The following is a 25,000-nucleotide window of genomic DNA, read 5'->3' on the forward strand; positions in this document are numbered from 1 at the left end:
TTCAACGAAATCAGAATATGAGCTCTAACCATTCGTACACGTCGATGAAATCGTCCTTGATTCGGGTAAATTATACACATGCAATTCTTTTGATACTTTTTTTTCATAAAGTATGGCTGTTAATGTCAAGGATTCAGAGGAATGTGTATTCATCGGTGTTCTGCAGTCAGTGAAAGATTCTCAAACCTCACGCGATCTCCTCCCATTGATTTGACACTCAGTCATAAAAGATCATTCACGAAGCCACAGTAAAGTCCAACGGGGTCAGAATTTCTTAACTAATTGTTAAGAAAACATTAGTACATTTACTTCCAATATATATAACGTGCAGTAAACCTTCGCTGACAGTATATACGTGACGTTCCATTCTTAAACTCGGAACATTGCATTGTATTATTTTGAAAATAAATATATGAGTTTTATGATTAGACGCCAATCATGAACCGGGAAAACTTAATGACCAGCAGTACGCTTTGTTACATATAAAGAAAAGCTCCAATTTTGAAATAAGTATATAAGTTTTATAATTAGACGCCAATCATGAACCAGGAAGACTGAATGACCAGCAGTAGGTTTTGTTACATATAAAGAAAAGCTTCAATTTTGAAATAAGTTTATAACTTTTATAACTAGGCGAGAATCATGAACCAGGAAGACAAAAGCTCCAATTTTGAAATAAGTATATAAGTGTTATAATTAGACGCCAATCATGAACCAGGAAGACTGAATGACTAGCAGTACGTTTCGTTACACATAAAGAATAGCTTCAACTAAACTCGACTTTAAATTTTACATTGGAACTCTTGGGTCTCTTAATTAAAATCTGTAGTTAAATTTTACATTGGAACTCAGGGGTCTCTTGATTAAGATCTGTAGAAAGAGAGAAGAGTCTTCCCGCACCGTCTTTCCCCCAAGAGCTCGAACTACCGTCTTGTTTCGATTAAAGTTCTTTTTCATACAAGGTCCAACGTGATTGGCAGGCTGATTAACCTTGACCAGACAACACAAATTATGAAAGGGGGGAGGAAAACAGAGAAGCCTCCCCCTAAACGAAATCAGAGGTAGATGAGGAATACATATCATATGAGAGAGTAAAGCAGCTGTCACCACAACTGATCAATCCGACTCTGCACAATTTCTGTATGTTAATAGGTAGTGGTGCACTCTATATGACTAATTCAGGAATGAATTAGAATTTAGGCTAAAAGGCCAAGCAGTGGGACCTATGAGGTCATTCAGCGCTGAAACGGAAATTGACAGTAGAAGGTTTGAAAGGTGTCATGAAAGGTAAACCTCGACGCAGTTGCACTATAAATCAATTGTTAGGAGAGGGTGGAAAGTAAGATGGAAGAAAGAGAATATGAAAGGGGGTACAGTAAAAGGAACGAAAGGGTTTGCAGCCAGGAGCCGAAGGTACTCTGCAGAGAACCTTTAATAATGTCTATAGTGCAACGCATGAGGTGCACTGACGGCACTACCCCTGGACGGGGATAGGACTTTAGTAGTAGGAACTTTTTAGTTACATCATATGAAATATTTACTGCCGTTAGGGGCAATAGTCATTATTTTATTAGTGTTGTTATATTTATTGAATAATCTTGCGACCTTTTGCAAAGTCACGGACGGAGGTATTCGGTGATTTTGTAGGTTATTGACAACTTTCGAATGTCGATATTTTTTTATTTTATTTATTTAGTTATTTATTTATTTTTGTTAATTTATCTCTTTCTGTTCTGGTACTATTCAGAATATGATTTTCGCTTACGGGAGGAGTAAGCCTACACACTACTTTGTTGTTTTTGTTGTTGTTGTTTTTGCTGTTGTTCTTGTTTAGGGTTAAAAAAGCCCTATGGAAAAACTTAAACAGGTCTGGAAAAGGTGTTTTGTATTGACTTAAAGTTACAGGAATTTTAGGATAGGATGTTTATGATTTATTTATAGAATGAAAATGTAAAAAATTAAGTAATATGCATCATAAACAGTACAGGACAATTATTTCTAATGTATTATAGTGTATTTATTTTAATTTTTCGCTGGTGAAACGGCATTCTATTTGGCCGTAGATTTTAGCATGCGCCACGAGTAAGTTGGAGGTCGGATCACGCCTTGGTTTTGATAAATCAGTCAGTATGGAATGTTACGGTCGTTTGAGATTTTACTGTTCTTCTCCTTTGTAAAGTTTGCTTTCATTTTTCCTGTACACAATTTTGTAAAATTCCTTTACACACGAATTCACGAAATGAATGAAATCCAAGTAAATACATGAAATAACAGGTAAGAAATATTTTCTGTACAACGTATAATACTGTATAAAACCATCGGCTACGATTGGTAGTATTTCAGTTGCTCACCAGATACGGCAGTGTGAGGGTGCGTCCCATGCCTCCGGAAAGTGCATGATCCATGGCTAACTGTAACCTTAAATAAAGTGAAAACGACTACGGCTAGAGGGTTGCAATTTGGTATGTTTGATGATTGGAGGCTGGATGATCAAAATACCAATTTGCAGCCCTCTAGCCTTAGTAGTTTTTAATATCTGACGACGGAGTTACGGACAGAAAAGACGGCACAATAGTTTTCGTTTACAGAAAACTAGAAATGCCCGACTTGGAGACTGAATGATTTATGTTTTCGTCTCGCTGTTTTCATTCCTAATATGTGTGCTACGCTAATGACGCATCCTTGTGAGTCCCTCTCGTAATTTGTTTGCTCTTGACACACAAGAGAACCTGAGATTCCGTCAGCTGCGCCAGCTCATACCTGGCCTCTTTCATAAAGTTTCGGATGTTTCCCAAAGGTTCGACAGCTGCCTGACATTCCCATTGACTTTCGCCCTTTCATCTTCAACCGAGCACTGAAGAGGAATCATTTCTTGGCTTTCTCGGTCCCTTCATTCATTGCCACAGTCAAAATACATGCATTATCTTCTTCCTTTTTGTCCCACCTTCCATTTTACTTTTCTGCAAGAGAAAACTATTGTGTGCCGACTTATTCTGCCCAGAGATCTAGTAAAACTTCTGAGGGTAGAGGGCTGCAAATTGGTGTATTTATCAACCACCCTCCAGTCATCAAACATGCCAAATTCCAGCCCTCTAGCCTCAGTTGGTTTTATTCTATTTAAGGAAATGTTTATCCATGGATCATACATCTGGCAGCGCTTTCTGGAGCCATATGACGCTCACTCACTCTACGGCATCTGGTGAGCCACTGGAGAGCTGCCGGTCATATTTGATGGTTTTATACAGCATTATATTGTACAGAAAACTCTTTACTTGTTTTTAAGAAAGAGGATTTTCATCGGTAAAAATACTTTTACAAAAAAAAAAAAGCTTTGAAAACTATTTTTGCAAATCCAAAAAGCAAGGTATTTTGAAGAACCAGTTTTTTTTTTTTTTTTTTTTTTTTTTTTAACTAGAATCGTCATCCATTCCAGACTTCTTTCAAAACAGCAGAATTGCACATCTGAAGAAAAAAAAAAACCTGAAACCAGACTGACTGAAGAAAACTTCGAAGTGGAAGGCTCCCCGTGAAAAATAAGACTTAACTGGTAAACAGTTCAAAATGCAGCCACTCCTTGTTTTGAGAAGTCTCAGTTTGTGTCGCATGCAAACAGGTGGTAAGGAATACAGGGTGTCCATTAAGTCCGAGCACCATTCTGAGCAATAAATACTTGTAATGGTACTGGGACTTTATGGACACCCTGTCTATCCAAAAACGGGATAGACTTATTATTTGTCAAGCCGCGCAAAATATAGTGACAGTTTAGTATCAATAGAAATAATCACGGTATTGATCCCGCACGTGATGAGCGCAATCAGATTTTAAGTAAAGCAATTACTATTGTTAATCTTTTTCTGCATAAGAATGTGTAGACCATATCAATATTCTTAAGATTCATAAAGACCCGCTTGAATGCAATGTAATTTTGTGATCATCACAATCATACATATGAATATGTATATATATATATATTATATATATATATATATATATATTATATATATATATAATATATATTTATATACATATATGTATATACATGTATATATACATATGTATATACATACACACACATGCGCATATATATATATATATAATATATATATATATATATTATATATATATATTATATATTATATATATTGTTATATATATATATATACACGGAGTCATTACCGAGAAATATTTCTATATTTTATGCGTAATAAAGCTTGGACCAGCTAGATAGATGACTCTTTTAGCCCCTCACATCGCCGTCCATAACCACAATGGAGGTTGACAGCACCAGTCATTTCATATTTTGATTTTCATTCTTTCCAGGCAGGGTGTTGTGCCAAGAGCCCACAGTGGTCTTAGCGTCGAGCTTCTCCACGCAGACGACGATCATGTTGGGAGAGCTAGTTACCATGAGCCTCAACATGACCGTTCCTCCCCAGACAACGACTGACATTGAGGTGAGCGAGATTTGTGACGACTTACTTAAAACTGGCGTACCAGTATCCATGGGCAGAGGCACCAAGTGTGCTCTTGCGAGTAAGTGCATCACAGAGTTCGAGGAATCCCATTGACCGTTATTCCTGTCATCCCAATCTAGTTGTTCTAGGTAACCCCAGACATCAGCATAACGGATCGAGACAGTTATCGCTAGTGTTACTTCACTCTCTGGGTTTTAATTAAAGTATATATTAGTTTCACCAGACCACTGAGCTGATCAACAGCTCTCCTAGGGCTAGCCCGAAGGACTAGAATATATCGAGAAATTAGTTTCTTATCACCAGGAACAAATTTCTCTGACTCCACGTTGGCAGAGCGGGGACTCGAACTCAGGGCTACCGAATCAGTAGGGGAGCACAAAAACCACTCGTCCAACTCGTCCTTCAGATTGTCCATAATCGGTATTTTTATAGACATTCTGTAAAACACCTGATGCCATTTTCCTACTGTTGTGTGTGTGTGTTTTATCCAAGTATAAAAATTAATTGTTTAGTTTCAAAATTAAAAAATAATTCTTGTCATTGCAATGTATGTGGTACGTGATAATTAACAGAGAGAGAGAGAGAGAGAGAGAGAGAGAGAGAAAATTTCACCTTGTAAGTAGCTATCTATCTTTTACAATGAATTTATAACCTTCTCAATGCAACGATTTCGATGAGATTGCTATAGTAGAATCACATCAACTATACTATATTATAGTAGATTCACATCAACCGTGCATCCAATGTCTAAGCCAGTCCCTCACGACGCTCCTGATTGGCTGTTGATAAGCCAATGACAGTGCTGGAAATTCTCAGTCTCTCTCGAGAGAGTTCACATAGGCAGGATGAATGTTACACCTCTCCTGAAAGACGTATCCCTCCGGAGAGGTGGAATATACATCCTGCCCATGTGAACTCTCTCGAGAGAGACTGAGAGTTTCCAGCCCTGTGATTGGCTTATCAACAGCCAATCAGGAGCGTCACTCTCTCTTGAGAGGCTGAGAGTTTCCAACAGCCAATCAGGAGCGTCGCAAGGGCCTGGCCTAGACATCGGATGCACGGTTGATGTGAATCTACTATAGTACAGTCTTCCCAACCTTATCTCATTTCATCTTTCTTTAACACTGAATGAAGATAATACGTAGTTGAAAAACCCTAATGTAATTCAATTGTTTTCCGAAAACAGGTGGTTAAAATTCTTCCTTTCGCAGGTCGAGATGATGAACATGGACAATAACTCTGCCGTGGTCTTCCTCTATGGGCCTATATCCACCTCAAAAGTTGGACTGACATATACCGTCGACTTCTCCGACCGAAGCGTCTCTGCTGTCAGCGGGGAAGTGGTGAGTGATTTCATTCGAGTCAGCGCTGTCTGTCTCTCGAGTTGCTGTCTCTACTCTTAATAATATAATGTAATTACCGACCGTCACCAAAAGGTCAAATTGACACGTTATTCTGTATCGATATGATATTACTAACGTCCCTTTCAGCTAACTCGTTAACGGAGGGATTTCCGTTTGTATATGCATAAACATACATACATACACACATGTGTAATTTCCTTGCTTTGTTGGTTTAATGACAGAGCGCCCTTCTTAATACCATAGATGTTCTTCCCTTTATAATTAGACCAATAAAATAGTTTGTTGTAGAGTAATTGATTAGTATGCATTCCCTCAAATTTTCGTACGTCGATTAATTGCACAAAGATGAAGTTTAGGGGTTTCTTTCCAAGAGAGAGAGAGAGAGAGAGAGAGAGAGAGAGAGAGAGGTGATTCATTTAGGTGTCATCGGATAGCATATTCCCGAGATGTATAAAATAGTATTGCACCATCCCCGTTTTTTTTTTTTTTTGGGGGGGGGGGCCCGGGGTTGGGAAGGGGCATTCCCCACTCGCATATTGTGATTCTAATGTTATTTGTAAATAAAATGAGAAATCGCATTTATAAACGTGACACTTTTTATAGTCAATTGTCACATACTTAAATTACTCTGTTCTTGATTTGTAACAAGATGTTCTTCGATGCAGGGAGTCGAGTGGAAGGTTAGAAACAATGAAAATATAAATCTATATGAATTGGGAAGGATGGGAAACATAACAACAAGGAATTAAGGTGAAGAATAAAGTAGAGGATAAAAGTAGCACAAATGTTTCTGCCCCTTTCAGGACGGTGGCCGGAAATAAATTCACGGGAATCAAAGTCATAATTTTGGCTAAGAAAAAAGTCACAGGAAAAAGTTACGACTAGGAAAAAAGTCACGGGAAAAAGTCACAATTTTGGCTAGGAAAATAGTCCCAGGAATAAAAGTCACAATTTTGGCCAGAAAAGTAAATTTTTGCTAGGAAAAAAGTCATAGGAATAAAAGTCACAATTTTGGCTAGAAAAAAAGTCACAATTTTTGCTAGGAAAAAAAGTCACTAGTGGCATAGAGGTCACTATTTTGGCAGAGGAAAAAAGTCACTTATGCTAGGAAAAATCACAATTTTTCTGGTAGTGAGGTCTATTTTTGCTAGAAAAAAAGTCACTATTTTTGAGGTCACATTTTTGTAGGAAAAAAAGTCACTATTTTTGGTGTGTAGGAAAAAATCACAATTTTGCTAGGAAAAAAAGTCACAATTTTTTGCTGGGAAAAAAAAGTCACTTTTTAGCAGAGGAAAAAGTCACAATTTTTTGTAGAAAAAATCACAATTTTTGCTAGGGAAAAAAAAAAGTCACATTTTTTGTAGGAAAAAAGTCACATTTTTGCTAGGAAAAAAGCACAAGGAATTTTACCAAGTCAACAATTTTGGCTAAAAAAGAAAAAAGTCAACAATCTTTTGCTAGGAAAAAAGTTTTCACTATTTTTGCTAGGAAAAAAAGTTCCACTATTTTGCTAGGAAAAAGTCCACTATTTTTGCAGAAAAAAAGTCACAATTTGGTTGCTAAAAAGGAAAAAGTCACTATTTTGCTACGCGCAAACAAAAGTCACAATTTTTGCAAGGAAAAAAATCATATTTTGCTAGAAAAAATTCACTAGTTTCTCTCAAAGTCATATTTTGCTAGGAAAAAAGTCACAATTTTTGCTAGGAAAAAAGTCACTATTTTTGCTAGGAAAAAAGTGTCAATTTTTGCTAGGAAAAAATTCACAATTTTGGCTAGAAAAAAAAGTCACAATTTTTGCTAGGAAAAAAGTCACAATTTTTACTAGGAAAAAAGTCACAGGAATAAAAGTCACAATTTTGGCTAGAAAAAAAGTCACAATTTTTGCTAGGACAAAAGTAACAGGAATAAAAGTCACAATTTTTGCTAGGAAAAAAGTCACAGGAATAAAAGTCACAATTTTGGCTAGAAAATAAAAAGTCACAAATTTGGCCAGGAAAAAAGTCACAGGAAATAAAAGTCACAATTCTGGCTAGGAGAAGTCACCGTTTTGGCTAGGAAAAAAGTAACAGAAAAAAGTCACAGGAAAAAAGACAAATGGATCTTTGGTGGCTGATATTAGAGTCACACAGTCTTTTGTTTATGTTTAGACCCTATACTAAACAAGCCTTTGCAAAGGTGGGTACATGGATACTTACCGGGGGTAAAATATGCCCTTGGGGCGTCACTGTCTACGAAAGATTAATGCGACTTTTTTTTACCTGGATCCTAAAGGGTTCAGATCTTGGAAGAAATGGCCGGTTTCAACATGACACATAATTCGCTGAAATTCAACAGTACCACAAAGACTGTGCTCTCTCTTGAGAGACTCTGGTCGTATCGCCAGGAATTGAAATTAGTCAAGAAAGGAAAAGGCAATAAAACTCCTTCTGTCATATAAGAAGTTGCGTCAATCTTCTGTGGTATTATACCTGTATTAAAGGTAGAAAGTGATAGTTAATTTCCCTAAATTCCTCAGCTTGTATAAAACATTATATATATATATATATATATATAGATATATATATATATATATATATATATATATATATATATATCGATATATTTATATACATATATAAAGATTTTGCTTCGACCCCTCAGTGTGCGCTTGGATATGCGTGAAATATGCGTTAGATTTTAACACTGGGTTGTGGTTTCCAAGCGAATTTTCTTGGTGCATTCACCTATATATTAGTGTGGTTGCATTTAGGTCTAGTGTAGCCTTGGAGACGGGCGTGGCTTAATGGATATTGTTGAGGTTTTTCTAGTTGTGACAGTGTGATGTGAGCTTTAGCAAGCGAGCAAGTGCACACACACACACACACACAAACACACAAAGAGAGAGAGAGATAATTTAATGCTCAATTTTACACGATATGTTAAGCATTCGCAACATCCACTTCTCGATTCGTTCTTGCCTCTTGAATACGCTTGCCGCTAATAAGCCCTGAATCGGAAATGAGAACCAGATTGAGAAACTTCAGCCGGCTCCCAGCGCGAAGAATCGGAAATAGCAGCTAAAACCCTCGGCTGTAGCAGCTTAACCTTAGCCTCCACTAATGAATGCCAGCTCGCTCTTCTCCTCGCTTCGAGTTGGGTTGCTTCATTCGACTCTCATTCTGGATTCAGACTTTTTGCAGGGACAAGTTTGTTAAACGAGACGAGTCAAGGAATTGAAATGTTTAATCGGCTATTTTTTTTTTCTCATTAAAAGCTCAACAACTGTCTTTCCAAACTTAACAGTCATTGTATGACCTCTGAGTGATAGACCTGATCCAGATATTGTAAAAGGTTACAAGGAGGTACAAGAAACACAATAAAAAAGCAAGTAGGGTATTGGAGAGCGTTTGTCCACACGGGAGAAACCAGTAATTGAGGCAACTAGGCCTGAGACTGGAAACCTGAGAAACATTACTTCCTGGCATTGATTATTTGGCTAATAATAATGATAGATTTCATTTCAGCTCATGGCCATATACGTGGACTACATATACAGAGTAGAGACAATAACATAAACAATCTAGATACATGAGATAACATGATAAAAAAGGATAAATCGGCAATATCGACACAGTTGCTGACGAAGTATGAAAAATTGCATTCATGATGATGGTAAGGACAGTAATAATATTGATAAGAATGGTAAAAAAAATTTTAAAATGATAATTAGACAAAATAATTTGCATACAATTCATTTCCAGCTAGAGACCTTAGTTAGGTGGTTACAGAAGTCGGGTGCAGGGGGTAGATCATCGCCATCTTGATTCAAGATGGCGTTGGCTAGATACGAAAATTTAAAATAGCAAAACAGTAAAATGATGTTATAAGTCACAGTAATCATCTAATCTGATGAAGAGGGTAATTCTGCGGTTGTAGGAGCTATAGAAAATATAGTACCAAAAGGGCAAAAGGAGAGAAGAGTAAGGTTGCTATATATATTAAATGCAAAAGATAATTTGACGTTGATTTTCAGTTCGGTGACTTGTTCTGTGAGCTACGCGAAAATGCATAGTGCTCAAGTGCTGGATGATTTAGCACCTGTGGGCTACACGCAGATGTATAGTACCTAAGTATGGACATTTTACCTGTGAGCTACGAGAGGATGCATAATACCTAAGTTTGGGGATTTTACCTGTGAGCTACACGAAGATGCATAGTACCTAAGTATGGGCGTTTTACCTGTGGGCTACACGAAGATGCATAGTACCTAAGTATGGGCGTTTTACCTGTGGGCTACACGAAGATGCATAGTACCTAAGTATGGGCAATTTACCTGTGAGCTACACGAAGATGCATAGTACCTAAGTATGGGCAATTTACCTGTGAGCTACACGAAGATGCATAGTACCTAAGTATGGGCGTTTTACCTGTGGGCTACAAGAGAATGCATAATACTTAAGTATGGGCATTCTACCTGTGTGCTACACGGAGATGCATAGTACCTGTGCTACACGGAGATGCATAATACTTAGGTGTGGGCATTTTACTTGTAAGCTACACGAAGATGCATAATACTTAGGTGTGAGCATTTTACCTGTGGGCTGCACGGAGATGCATAGTACTTAAGTATGGGCATTTTACAGCACAGTGCTGAAGTTTGGACAGACTACATCGTAATCTAAATTTTACACTGATACATCAGGATGTGATTCTACAAAATCCCTTGTATATTGTTACAGTTATCGGCATTTAATCCCGTTAAGATAGCATAAACTTCTTTTCCTTTTTTTTTCCACTAGTATGACTCCCAGTACATCAGTGCCACAGTCACCAACAGTGGCAATAGCTCTGGAACATTGACGCTGATTTTCGGCGCAGCAGTTGCCAAAGCGCTTAACACCAATCCTGTGCAGCTCGCCATCGGTGGGACCTATAACGACTCCTCTTTATACGTGTGGAGTAACCAGAAGAGTTTCCAGGTCTCGACGACGCTGGTAAGTCAAAATGCTGAGATTCCACCTCTTGCAGATTGGTGGTACTCCCTGTGGGCTATTAATAAGGGATTGGACGTGATGCTAGACTCCTGTTTAGGTCGAGTAGCGACTTGGAGGAAGTGAAAGCTTATTTATTTTATTATGGTTCGACATCCTTATTTCAAATATGAAATAATTTTTGTGAAGTGAATAGATTATACGTGTTTTCTCTTAAGCTGTTCTCTTTAAAGGGACAGTTAGTATTATGAAAAAAATCCATATTATATGATTCAAGTTGACACTTTCCAAAGGAGTGATTTGATTTTACCAAATGAAGGAAAAGGAGCTGATGAAGAATTGCTGTAATTGGCAACAGGATAGAAAAAAAAACCAGGAGAAAAATATAACATCTTGTAAATCATTAGTTGTTTGTTAAAAGCTGTACGGTGTCATTAGATATATTATTATTTAGCTTGTGCTATATTTACCTCCGAGTATATCAGTATATATCAATAGCTTTGATATGAAGTGTAGTGTCTTCATCTTGAACATCCACAAATTGTATGCTGTAATGTGTACCTTATCTTTATTTCAAAATAGTTCGCTTTAAGACGAGTGACTCTTTAGCAAACAACTTTGAAGTTTATATATTATACATAACATGCAAATCATTATTTTAATATTTCATTTTTTATTGAAAAAAATATCATTGCACATTATGGTATCATTATTGCACCTTTCATCGAAGCGTTCAGTATATTACTGAATGCTTTCTCAAATTGTATGATATCTCAAAGTCATTTATTTGGTTAATAACGTTTACAATGAAGTGTGACCTTACCCAGTCTGTGGATTCTTTTATGTAGAAAAATCACATTCTGTTGCAAAATCATGTATTATTATTATTATTATTATTTTTATTTTTTTTTTTTTGCTCTATCACAGTCCTCCAATTCGACTGGGTGGTATTTTTAGTGTGGGGTTCCGGGTTGCATCCTGCCTCCTTAGGAGTCCATCACTTTTCTTACTATGTGTGCCGTTTCTAGGATCACACTCTTCTGCATGAGGCCCGGAGCTACTTCAGCCTCTAGTTTTTCTAGATTCCTTTTCAGGGATCTTGGGATCGTGCCTAGTGCTCCTATGATTATGGGTACGATTTCCACTGGCATATCCCATATCCTTCTTATTTCTATTTTCAGATCTTGATACTTATCCATTTTTTCCCTCTCTTTCTCTTCAACTCTGGTGTCCCATGGTATTGCGACATCAATGAGTGATACTTTCTTCTTGACTTATTATTACTATTATTATTATTATTATTATTATTATTATTATTATTATTTTATTGGACCTCTTTTATTCTAAAATTGCAGCCATCAACCCCCGTCTACAACGTCAGCATCAAGTGTGACCCTGCCAACTTAGAGATCGACTATTTCACCTTGTGCAATGCAACTTTTAGTACTACGAGTTCGTACTCAGCTGTTGCATACATCAATGTAAGTCATTTTTCACGTCTGTGTCTTTTACAAATAATGTCATCCCATAGAATCATTGTTATTATTATCATTTTGGAAGAAGACCCTCTTTTAAACCTGTCGAGGTACAAATGAGATCTCTTTCTTTACCTTGTAACTTTCTTTTCAACTGTATCTCGTTTGTGCCCCGACAATGTCTCATGGAAGGGCGAAAGCGCTCGGTAACGAATTTCTGCCTATTATTTTTCCTGTGGTGTTCTATAAATTAGATACTTAATGCATATAAAAATATGTAGCTTTTAGGTGCGCCGAATAATACAGGGTGTCCATAAAGTCCAAGTACTATTCTGAGCTATAAATACTTGTAATGGTACTGGGACTTTATGGACATCCTGTAAATCGGTCTTGGTTTGATCGCTGAATTTTTCCTCTGAAGATCACGGTCAGCAACGAGAAAGACCTGCTCGCCAACACCTTCAGCATCGGCAGCATCCTGGAAGTCAAGCGAGTCGGTCAGCACCTGGAGATCCCCGGGGACTTCGTCCGGACGACGTCCTACTCTTATAACTCAGACGGGTTCTCTTCCTACGCCGCGATCAACATGGGACTGGTTGTGAAACCAGGTAAGAAAGACTCCCTATGGTGCATTGCTACGCTGTGACTGGAGATAATGAGTTAAGCCACAATAATGTATATGATACCGTATTTTCCCAAAATTCAAATAAAGGGGGCCCCCGGATGTGCGGACTCATGCATTCGCGGATTTCTCCATGGACCATATCTTCCTACTATTCACGGGATATTTGCATATTCGCTGTATTTTTTCTATGAGAAATAACCCCAAATTCCTGTTTTTTTTTAAATCAATTTCATCATAAAATGCACTTTTTGTGATAAAACTATTTAAAAAACCAGGTATTAACATTTTTAGTGGGTTTATCTTGAATTTTAACTAACAAAATAGGCCGTTTTAAGCGTTTTTACATGGGTTCCAACTATTCGTGGCCTCTAGCAATTTGTGTGGGGGGCGGGGGGCTGGTCTGGTACGCATCCCCCGCGAATACGGAGGGACCACTAAATTAAAAACTGATTCCTCTTCATTTGGCTGCAGAGGACCGTTGTGCAAACGATCGAAAGCTCCCTGGTTTCGGAACCCTTTTTGTATTTTGAAAAAATCCAGTATCATACACATTATTGTGGCTTTGAAATCAAGGAGAACTGTTTTCGTTTTTTTTTGTGAAGGGACTTGGACATCGCTGGTTTCTGTTGATTTTTACCCAGTTGACTGTTGGATGCTGAAGTTATACATTGATGCAATCTTTTGATTGTCCTTAGGGGAACTTTTAAGACGTTACATAATTTTTGATTGGAAAATGTCCTTTAGACCTAGATGCTATGCTCATATATAGTACTGTGACTAACAGAACAGTTTAATTTTGCTTTCAAATACGAATATCGGCTCTTTACTTCCTGTTTGGTATTTTGATGTAGTGAATCTAATGCTTACATAGCGAAGTCCTCCCTGGGGGATGGTAGTCGTCATAGCTACGAAGCGTATCAATTAAAAACTTCCCCTTCGTTTAACACATATGAAAATATATTAATTCTGAGGTAGAGCGAATTAGGTATTAAAGGACGTTTGTAGCTTAATGCTTGTATATGAATCACGGTGATAAGATAAAAGCTCATAATATATATATATATATTAATATATTATACATATATATGATATATATATATATATATATATATATATATATATATATATTATATATCTATATATATATATATATATATTATATATATATTATATAATATATATTATAATATATAATATATATATCTATGTATATATATATATATAATGTTATATTTATATATTATATATATATACTATATATAAATCTATGTATATATAGATATATATATATATATATAAATATGTATATATATAACATATATATATATATATATATATATTACTAGATATATTATATATATATATATATATATATAAAGAGAGAGAGAGAGAGAGAGAGAGTATATTCATTATCTCCTCCAACGCTTGTGACACAAAGGCACCTGTGAAATTCCACCTTTCGCATTGGTCGTATGCTTTCACCTCCACAAATCTCCACTCATCTAATAGCTCCCATCCACGCAGGTTTGGGTTTTCCAACTATGTTGGTGCCAGAGGAGTCCAGCTGACTCACAAAATTCAACTTTCCAATATGTTTTGCGACGGGGATTAACTCATCTCTGTCTCATCTTCTTCTTTATTAAAAAAACATCTGCATGTAATTTGGTATCATTCCTTCTAAGGTCCTGCCATCTAACCCTTCATATCCTTCTTAGAGCTTTAGGGTCAAATCGACAAAGTCGTTCAGATAAAGTTCCATTGGTATACCGTGACTCGGGTCCATAAAGCAAATAGATCACATTTATTTGAACCAATGTCTCCTCTTACTTCCGTTTGGCATTTCAACCCACTGAATTCTGAATCCTATTCAGCAAGCCCATTGTTTGATTTGCCATTTTTAGTCCTCATTCAAGTCCGGCTCAAGAGATCCTGTATTGAATTTCATACGTAATTATCCTTTACCTTGTTTTTATCCCGGTGCTCATGTCTGTCATTAGTTCTGTTTTCATATTCATATTCTACCTTTTCTTCGGCATGATGCATACTAGCAAAACTACCCATTGATGATTGGGAAATTAATTGCATAAAAGGCGTGTCTCAGCATCGGGTATTCAATGCTTTATTATTGAGTCAATCACTCGCAATGTACTACTGCATGCGTTATAAACCAAAAATGAACTTATACATTTCACTGTTGCTTCTCGAATGACAGCTCGGTGTAAAAAATATTTCGAAACCCAAAGTTGATTCTGCTTTGAGATGTTCGAAATTTATCATCTCCATACGATGCTCAAATATGTTGGCAACCCATGCATGGGTGTCTATAAGAACCAAAGTGGGCGCAGCAAAAGCATACGTCAGACATCCTGATTTAACTTTTGTTTGAGGAGGTATTTATGAATTTATAGATGAAAATTATACCTAGGAAACCAGTGATCTGGTTATAGCCATATAAGGTTATAAACCATCCTCGATCAGAGCCCTATCCAATAGTTTTTTTTTTTTTTTTTTTAACCCGTCAAGCTGTTTTGCCGTGATTGAATAACAGACCGACGGACAGACGGATATAACGCCCATTATAGTATGATGTATCGTGCTCTTAGAAGGATAGTTACCGTGACATATTTCTGTATATTTTTTTTTCTGTTTTCTACTCTCAATGTCACGGAAAAGATATCTGGTTACAATTTTAATGTGAGTTACATTGATCCTCTCAATTATTGTTTAATATCTAAAAAAAAAAACATGAACAGATAAAATAATTTCGTAGGCACTAATGTATTTTCATTATTTCAAGTCCGTATAATTTCATTTTAAAGATATAAATACAGAACAAACCAAAACATAATTTCAAGACACATTTCTCATGGAAGTCGGAGCTGTGCAGTCAACGCTTTTTGTATAAAACACCGTTAAACATCGTGAGAAAAATAGTGCGGCATTAGAGTGAGAAGGGCATATTACCATTCAAAAAGAAAATAGACAGGCAAGTGAATTGGGTATGAAAGGGTATATGTGGATTCAAACTTAAGTCAGCTCTCTTGCGATGTTTTTTGATATTTTTGAAATTCATCATTTATATGCATTCATTTGTAAATGGCTAGAATCGAAACCATCACCATGTTAATCTGACTTCAGGGGAGTAGAATGTAAATCTTCTTCTTTCTCTACAAGCTTGTCCCTATTTGACATCGCTGTAATGGTTCTTCAACACATTCCTCCATCTCCCTCGGTCCAGTGCATCCTCCTCGCTCAATCCCAACTCCCTCTTATCTCTCTTCACACAATCAATCCATCGCAATTTTGGTCTACCCAACCTTCTCCACCTGGTAGTCCTATCTCCATCATCTTCCTTATCGGGTGGTCTTCCTCTCGTCTCTTTATATATCCATACCATCTCAGTCTACTTTCCCTCACCTTGCTTAAAGCTGAAGTAGAATGTAAACAATGAAAAATATTAGACCCACGAACAATGTAATATATTGATGGATACGAAAGACTTCTAGTGGCTTGGCGATGGCTTATTTACTCATGATGTTTTGTATGCCATTTCAACAGCCGGCAGTGGTGACTTGGTCGTCCAGTTCGCTCTGTCATCTCACAACGACAACGTTTATGCCAACCAAACTGTCATGGTCAATGCAAGCATTATTGTTTCTGGTGTCCTCGCTGGCAGTGGCGTCCAGCCTGTGACGACTGTACCGAGTCAGAAGACAGCAGTAAGTACAGTTGCATATTTTACATTTTGAGCAATATAAATCATATATAATACATTCTACATAAAGTTTTCTTTGTGTATTTGTCCAATGTAGCACGAAGGAACACGTACTTGAGAAAATCATAAAATCCACGGTAGAAAGGTAAGTGAAACAGGGGAATTGGAACAAGGACTTTCATAGTATATTCAACATTTTCAAGTTCACAATGAATATAAAAGAAGTTGACAGGCCTCCTCTTTCTGTTTTTGTATATAAAAGAACTGTCAACTTCTTTTACATTCATTGTGAACTTGAAAATGTAGAATATACCACGAAAGTACTTGTTCCAAGTCTGCTGTTTCACTTACCTTTCTACCGTGGATTTAAGGATATGTGTGTGTGTGTGTGTGTGTGTGTGTACTATGCATGTTGATGTTACACACTGCTGGCAGATGTATACCACTTTCATTAATGGGTGGCCACATCAGAAAAGCTGGGATGGCGATCTGAGAAAATATACTAGAATAAAATCTTGTAGAAGCAGTCACGCTGGGACCATTGTATGTTAAGCAAAGAAACCCTGAAATGAAAGTGAGTTTTAGTGGAAGACTACCTTTACTTCTGTACTTCAGTTTTAATTAAACTTAATTCAATTAAGCTCTCTGTAAGCATTGTGAAAGGGTTGACAGTGGTTGTGTTCATGAGGAGGTTATTTTGTTCAGTGGGAATGACTGCAAAAAAAAAATGGCACGAGTGGACCAAGACAAAATTGTGTTCACGATAGAACAGCGACTTGTTAAGAGAAGCACAGCTCCCCAGGGTATCAGAACGACCAGGTTGTACGGTGAGATTCCACGACCCTATCAGAGTAGTTTCACGAGTATAATGCAGATGATTTGCCACCACGTATACATTTTGGTCAGTCGTAAACGTAGTCGGCCTCAGTGTAACCCCAATTGAATGGCAAAGTATTCGCGTTATTTTACACTCTATGAGTTATTTGCGACAGCATCAGTGGCCAAGAAGTGCAAATAATGCATCTAGCATATTGATAAATCCATCTTCTGTAAAAGACGTGAAATCTACCGCTGCAGAGAATTACAAAGGTAAAATTATGTACGTTACAAATAGTTAGGAAGGTCTTTGTGTTTACGAATACATAGTTAGGAAGTTATCCTTGCATGGTACCATCTTGTATGACTTAGTGTGTATTCAAAATAATATTTGACGTGAAAAAAACCTTTATGTATATGGCTTTTCAGATGACATAAGCCTAGGTGTCATCTTTTTCAAGAAATTTTCTGTTTTCATCAGAGCGCCCTCAGTGTGAACATGCTGGCGATCGAAGTTGTAGGAGACAATGGAACTACCGTATCTTCAATACCCTCAGGAGGTCTCTTCCAGTATAAGGTCACTGTGAACACCAGCTTATTGGTCTCGAAGTACAGGATGTATCTTGCAACCGCGCCTACAGTTCCTAGTAAGTAATTCATGGTTAGCTGATGTTTTGTCATTCTTCAGTCTTGGTAAGAAAACTTCCATTGGTGGTTCCTATTCCAGTAGATAGCTTTGATGAGAGTTTGAACTTTGCATTGGTTGTCCTCAGTTAAAATGGAGTTTCAGGGCCAATCGTGCATTTGTGTGCTTCGCTGTAAATGAGTATACCCTGATATGCAGATTACTGGAGATGTATAAATTTGTTCTCGCCGTGTAAAACAGCGATGCATGGCCTCTCCAGTGGTTTATAGTAGTTGATTTTGTTTATGGCATCTGTAGTTGATTTTGTGTATGGCATCTGTAGTTGATTTTGTTTATGGCATCTGTAGTTGACTTTGTTTATGGCATCTGTAGTTGATTTTGGTATGTGGTATCTGTTGCGTATTAAAACTGGAGAAATAAAATGAAAATTGTTGTATGATACCCAGAAGAGAACTTCGTCTCTTTTAAAAGTTGAATCGTTTTAATTTATTGCAATCAGTTCGAAAACAGCAAAACATGAAAGATAATACGTCAAAATAATTTAGTTAAAAGTTATCCGAGTTCACAGTGCCCATTCTTTGCTGTAAATGAAATACTTCCCATTGTTGTACGACACAAAACTTCAGTAATTGATTTTCCATTGATATGCAGTTCATTGCTATGTATGCCAGGTCATGGATGCAATGTATGAAAACGTTTTTAGGTAGTTTCATATTTTTCCCCATTTGCTGGAATGCGACCAGACAAAGGGATAATTTTTTGTTTGTATGGTGCTTTCACGTTGCATGGAACCAGTGGTTATTCAGCAACGGGACCAACGGCTTTACGTGACTTCCGAACCACGTCGAGAGTGAACTTCTATCACCAGAAGTACACATCTCTCACTCCTCAATGGAATGGCCGAGAATCGAACTCGCGACCACCGAGGTGGGACGCCAATACCATACCAACCAAGCCACTGAGGCACCTAAAACGGATAATTTTAATCCGGATAGTAAATTGCCTTCATTTTCTATTGGCGATTACTACATTCAAGGAGCGTTGAACATTAAACAGTTAATGTGCCTAATGTATGTTATTTACTAACTATATCATATACATGTTGTAATATTTTCAATTTAGTAAAATGTATATATATATATATATATATATATATATATATATATATATATATATACTATATATCTATATATTATATATATATAGAATATATTTTAATATTATATATAATTAGTAAATATATATATACTACTATATATAATATATATTATATTATATTATATATGTATATATGTGTGTGTGTGTGTGAATTTTTATCACATCACCATGATTCATTACATACATTAAGCTACAAATGTCCATTGATATCCAATTGGATATTAAAGAACATTTGTAGCTTATATATTATATATATATATATATATATATATATATATATATATATATATATATATAATATACATACATACACACACACCACCCGACTTGCTAACATTCAACTTAGAACATTCAAATACAAACAGACGGGATCGCAAAATAAGATTGTGTTTAGAGCGCCCCACTTCGCCACATGTCAGTTCAGATTCTGTCTTATGCACTTAATATGGTACTTGAATAGGCATGAAGAGTAGGTTCAGGAACCAACCTGCTACCAATTCAACATCTGGAATGTAACTCATCTGTTAATTAGGGTGGTGTATATATATATATATATATATATATATATATATATATATATATATATATATATGATATATATATATATATACATACATATTATGTTAATTTATTCATATTGTTTTGCAGATCTTACCGTGTGCGATATGAAACTGTACAGCAGAGATTTCAACACACCATTTGTTTTCCCTCCTACTGCTTACCTCGACCGTGTCTTTGGATATAATATTTATAACACCAGACAGGTAATATAGCACCTGAGCTGCTATTTAGACAGCTGTTTTCATCTACAATTAAACTGTCTTTTTAAAGTTTGGTTAAATTTAGCACCAGCTTTGTATCTGGCCATTAGGAACTGACATCCCATGTCAGAACTTGAGATAGATTTTTAATATTATAATTCTTATTCAATGCTGTTCATTCTACAGGTTGCAGACTTGTATTCCGGGTTTATACAATACCGTGTGGTCGGCCAATACTTAGGGAAACTTGCAGATTCGGCAAAGATAAATTTTGCCCTAGAAAATGGAACACCCGTCTCATCCACTGGGATGGTTGTAATTGGGGTGAGTGTTGCCTATTTGGTTTATTTGTTAATATGTTTTTTTGTTATTTTGCTGAGGTTAGCTATTGCATACAGTAGACCCACATATTCGCTGGGGATGGGTATCACATCACCCTGCGAATGGGTAAAATCCGTGAATACTTGAAACCGTCTAAATGCTAAGAACTGCCTATTCCGACAGTTAAAGCACAAAAACCTCTTAAAACGCTTATACAGGTTCTTTATACATTACTACACAGGGATCGTAGGCGGTAAGAGGAATGTGGACACAAACACCAGAATAAAATTAACAATATTTAATATTACAGTAAACTTAAATACTAAATCAGCCTTGTGAGAATACTTATCAGTAAATATACAAAATTCAAGGAACAAAAATGGGCTCGCAAGGACTCCCAACTCTGAAAGCAACCCTAACAAAGTCAAGAAAGAATATAATAAGCCAAAGGCTCAAATGATAATAACACGGGCCCAATAATGAAACCACTAACCTATAACTATTAGAAAGAAGGAAGACCAGTGAAAATAAAGTAAGGAAAAGCCTTAAATCTCCTACTTAACCGTGGTGGTACTAAACTTAAAAGTAATTCAAACAGATATTCAGAGGGGCAATAAATACCCAATACCGACGAATCAATATAACATACATATATACATATACAAATATGACTAATTCTTAAATAGTCCTCACGTACAACGACGTGTACTGGAGTTCACGGAGGAGGTCACTTCAACTTTCCAACAGCTAAACACGGGAGCTCACAAATTGTCCAGGTAGACACAGGGGTCGAGTTCGGTCCCGAGGGACAATACAGGATATCTCCTCTTACCTGGCAATTGCCTTCCTACGTGCCTCCTCACGAGCCCTTAGCTCTCCTGGACAAGCAGCTGGAGACTGACGAAACAGGACAGTGATCAAACTCCAAAACTGTACGTACGCCATAGATGGCTCGGCACATCTACGGAAAACCACTTCCAAGGGAAGGTCCGTCGAAGTAATCCTTCACAAGGGCTTAAGGTCAATCTCCGAAAAGGCTACTAAAAAGAGCGTACGTCTAAGAGCATAGGCCGGCCTCCACTCACCGCACTACAGTTCCACCACAATTCGAAAACAAAATAAAAGCAATCATTAACACAATAGTTAGGTAGTTCACAATAAGAGGAGGAAACACAGAGCAAAGCAACTGAACGTTACGTTAACATAGAAAAGTACAGCTGCTGAACTGAATATAAGACAAACAAAAAAAAACTCAAAACTAAGGAATACAAGGCTGATTTAAGAAAAAAGGAAAATCAGTAAATTACGTTTATTTGACACTGGGCATTTTAGACACTGAATATTTAAACAATTTTATCACGGAAAAGGCATTTACTATGGGTTTCAGAGACAGTGCAAGCACGTTTTTTGGCAATAACTCTGTAACGAACACTCGTATCAGAACGAGACTCTGCTATAGTGTATTACATCCAGTGCCATAATTTAAAAGGGTATCGTGAATCACTAATTGTAAAGAATAAAGACACTTGTCCCTATACCAAGAGGCAAAAACTCCATTAGCCAGATATGGATACGAACACAAAAGTAAAAAGCTCCGCCTACCCTCTCCCCCCACCTCCACCGCCAACCCCGTCCTTCTTCCTTCCCTCACCTCCCCTTCTTTCTCTCTGAAAGTTGCTTCAATTTAAACTTATTTTCTATGATTTTTCTATCTACCTATCTATCTAATAATATACATTGTTGTATATATCTAACGATCCAGTCGGTTGTTAGCAGCCAGTTGACTGATGTATTTATGGACTGATCCGCTCATCTCTCTCTCTCTCTCTCTCTCTCTCTCTCTCTCTCTCTCTCTCTCTCTCTCTCTCTCTCTCTCTCTCTGAAAGTTACTTCAGTTTAAGCATATTTTGTACGATTTTTTTCTTTCTACTATCTGATAATAGTTTACATTGTTGTATATATCTAACGATCCAGTCGGTTGTTACCTGCCTGTTGAGTGATTTATTTATGCACTGATCCGCTCATCTCTCTCTCTCTCTCTCTCTCTCTCTCTCTCTCTCTCTCTCTCTCTCTCTGTGATAGTGGTACCTACTGTAAATGGTTATTAGAGTGAGAGATATCTGAATGTATGGTGGAGTAGTAAAACGATAGCCACCATGTTTTATGGTAAAGCGACTGTTATATTTGTGGCTGGTTACCTTCTCCCTAATCCTCATTTCGAGGAAGAGATGGCCACCACGGAACATAACTGTCGGCACGGTTGCAGAAATTCGTTTGTCACGCAGCTTTTCAACTTTTTTAGCCATGAAAAAACCGCCAATTGCCTTCAGATTGGTTTGAATAGGTAACTGGTTATAGTTACTTCGTGTTACAAATAAAAATTGAGCCTTTCTACCGGACATTCATTAGAGTTAAAGCCTTGATTATACCGATGCACATATAACAGTCGCTTTACCATAAATCATAGTATCTATCGTTTTACTGCTCCACCAATCGTTCAGATATCTCACTCTAATAACCATTTACACTAGGTACCACTACCACAGAGAGAGAGAGAGAGAGAGAGAGAGAGAGAGAGAGAGAGAGAGAGAGAGAGAGAGAGAGAGAGAGAGAGAGAGAGGATCAGTGCATAAATTAATCAGTCAACTGGCAGCTAACAACCGACTGGATCGTTAGATATATACAACAATGTATATTATTAGATAGACAGATAGATAGATAGAAAAATCATACAAAATAAGCTTTAAGCTGAAGCAACTTTCAGAGAGAGAGAGAGAGAGAGAAGGGAAGGTGAAGGAAGGAAGAAGGACGGGGTTGGCGGTGGGGGTGGGGGGAGAGGGTAGGCGGAGCTTTTTACTTTTGTGTTCGTATCCATATCTGGCTAATGGAGTTTTTGCCTCTTGGGACAAGGACAAGTGTCTTTATTCTTTACAATTAGTGATTCATGATACCCTTAAAAATTACGGCACTGAGTGTAATACACTATAGCAATATCTCTTTCTGATACGATTGTTCGTTACAGAGTTATTGCCGAAAAACGTGCTTGCGCTGTCTCTGAAACCCATAGTATTCACGAAAATGATATGGAAATACAGTAATTTGTGAATGTTTCACAGTGAAAAGTACTGCAAATAGGCGGTTTTTCCGCAAATAATGGTTATACATAAATGGTCCAAGAAAAATCTGCAAATTGGCAGGTTCACAAACCGAGAGTCTGCGAATAGCAGGCGTCGGCTGTATAGAGACTATTTACTGATGAAAGCGTTTCCTTGTATTTTATTCCCGACATACTGACCTACCAAATGAAAAGAAAATGAATCTTTTGAAAAAATAATTTGATTATGATAGCCATAAACATTTTCAAAACACTCCACTTGAAATTCAAAGCTCTTGGGGAGAGTTTTGTAGTCAAACAGTAGATTATTTTTCCTCCAGATATAATTTGTGTTAGACGTTTCCCCCATCAAGTGCAGATTTCCCAAAATATTTTAGTCAAACGCCTTGGGAAGAACTAACTCTTCAAATGCAGGCATGTTTCTTCATATTCTTATCAATGTGGTCTTGTAGCATAGCCATTTTCACTGGAAAGGATTTTCTTTCTACATTTTACAAAACACTTACAAATATTCGTTGACTTCATTATATCCTTATTTTTTAACCTTGTTGCGACATGAAGGCTGATTCATTATTGCAAACAAAACCTTTAAAAATTTGAAATAGAACTTGAGACTAATTTTTGCAAAGTTGTTTTGAAATCTCTATAAGAGATGCTAATATAAATTTTATATCCCTTACATATTATTCTCAGTATAGAAAACAAAGATTTATAATATAAACCCATTTTACCTTTCATTGTCTTTCTAGGCTACCTTAAGTGCCACGAAGGTGTTCAAGTCGGCCCGAATCGATAGAAGTGCAGGCACACTGTTGCCTAACCGGGCCGTAGGGATGAAACTGACCCTAGAACTCTACCAGAATGCGACTTATCCAGATATCCAGCTCACTTTGATTCCGGATAAGAAGAACCAGTCTCATATCCCACTGAGAGTGTGTCCTTCCCTGATGGGAGATGTCACCGTCCCATGCGCCAGAGTTCGGGAGTCTCTTGTGCGAAATGGAACCAGTTACTTCAGAAAGTAAGTCTTTTGATTGAGAGTCCTGCACCCAAAGGACAGGATTTTATACCTACAACTGCAAGATCGTAAGGATTTTTGTTCACCTTTCTCACTGTCTTTAGAAAATGTAAATCTTAGGTGATGAAAAGTTAATGAACTATCAAGTTGAAACCGCTGGCCTCAATTAAAAAAATATGTTTATTTAAGGTTTCATGCATATTGCCTTGTAGATTAGATAAAGCTTGCGTCAAGCAGTTTTTTTCTTGGTTTTATATTCGTTGCAGACCAAAGAAGGCCAAATCACTTGCCAGTCATTATAAATCTTGCAAAATTGTTTAAATTTCAGAACGGCTTTATATGTCCATGATACGTGAAATTCATTTCAATCTCAATCAGCACATGCCATCTGGATTAGGATCAAATGCTCTTGTAATGTTTTGTGTAGAAAATGATTGTCACCTCTATCAGGATGTGGCTGAATGAGCTTAACCTCCTTGAGTATTGCAAGGTGGCGATAACCGGAATTCGCTGCATTATGGCGCCATAACTTGCAGATCTT

The 25,000-nt window shown here is 37.0% G+C and overlaps 1 protein-coding gene across 1 annotated transcript in view; it reads left to right on the top strand.

Moving 5' to 3' along the window:
• Nucleotides 1-25,000, top strand: part of LOC135212851 (uncharacterized) — a 40,377-nt gene that overhangs the window by 2,729 nt on the left and 12,648 nt on the right. The window contains exons 2-11 of the mRNA XM_064246618.1: nucleotides 4,321-4,454; nucleotides 5,687-5,818; nucleotides 10,618-10,812; nucleotides 12,165-12,290; nucleotides 12,706-12,892; nucleotides 16,468-16,628; nucleotides 17,922-18,087; nucleotides 19,893-20,008; nucleotides 20,192-20,329; nucleotides 24,191-24,462. Of these exons, the coding sequence (XP_064102688.1) occupies nucleotides 4,321-4,454; nucleotides 5,687-5,818; nucleotides 10,618-10,812; nucleotides 12,165-12,290; nucleotides 12,706-12,892; nucleotides 16,468-16,628; nucleotides 17,922-18,087; nucleotides 19,893-20,008; nucleotides 20,192-20,329; nucleotides 24,191-24,462 (1,627 nt within the window). The remainder of the gene's footprint in view (nucleotides 1-4,320; nucleotides 4,455-5,686; nucleotides 5,819-10,617; nucleotides 10,813-12,164; nucleotides 12,291-12,705; nucleotides 12,893-16,467; nucleotides 16,629-17,921; nucleotides 18,088-19,892; nucleotides 20,009-20,191; nucleotides 20,330-24,190; nucleotides 24,463-25,000) is intronic.

This window comes from Macrobrachium nipponense, chromosome 41, assembly GCF_015104395.2.
Source record: "Macrobrachium nipponense isolate FS-2020 chromosome 41, ASM1510439v2, whole genome shotgun sequence".
Taxonomy (NCBI): Eukaryota; Metazoa; Arthropoda; class Malacostraca; order Decapoda; family Palaemonidae; genus Macrobrachium; species Macrobrachium nipponense.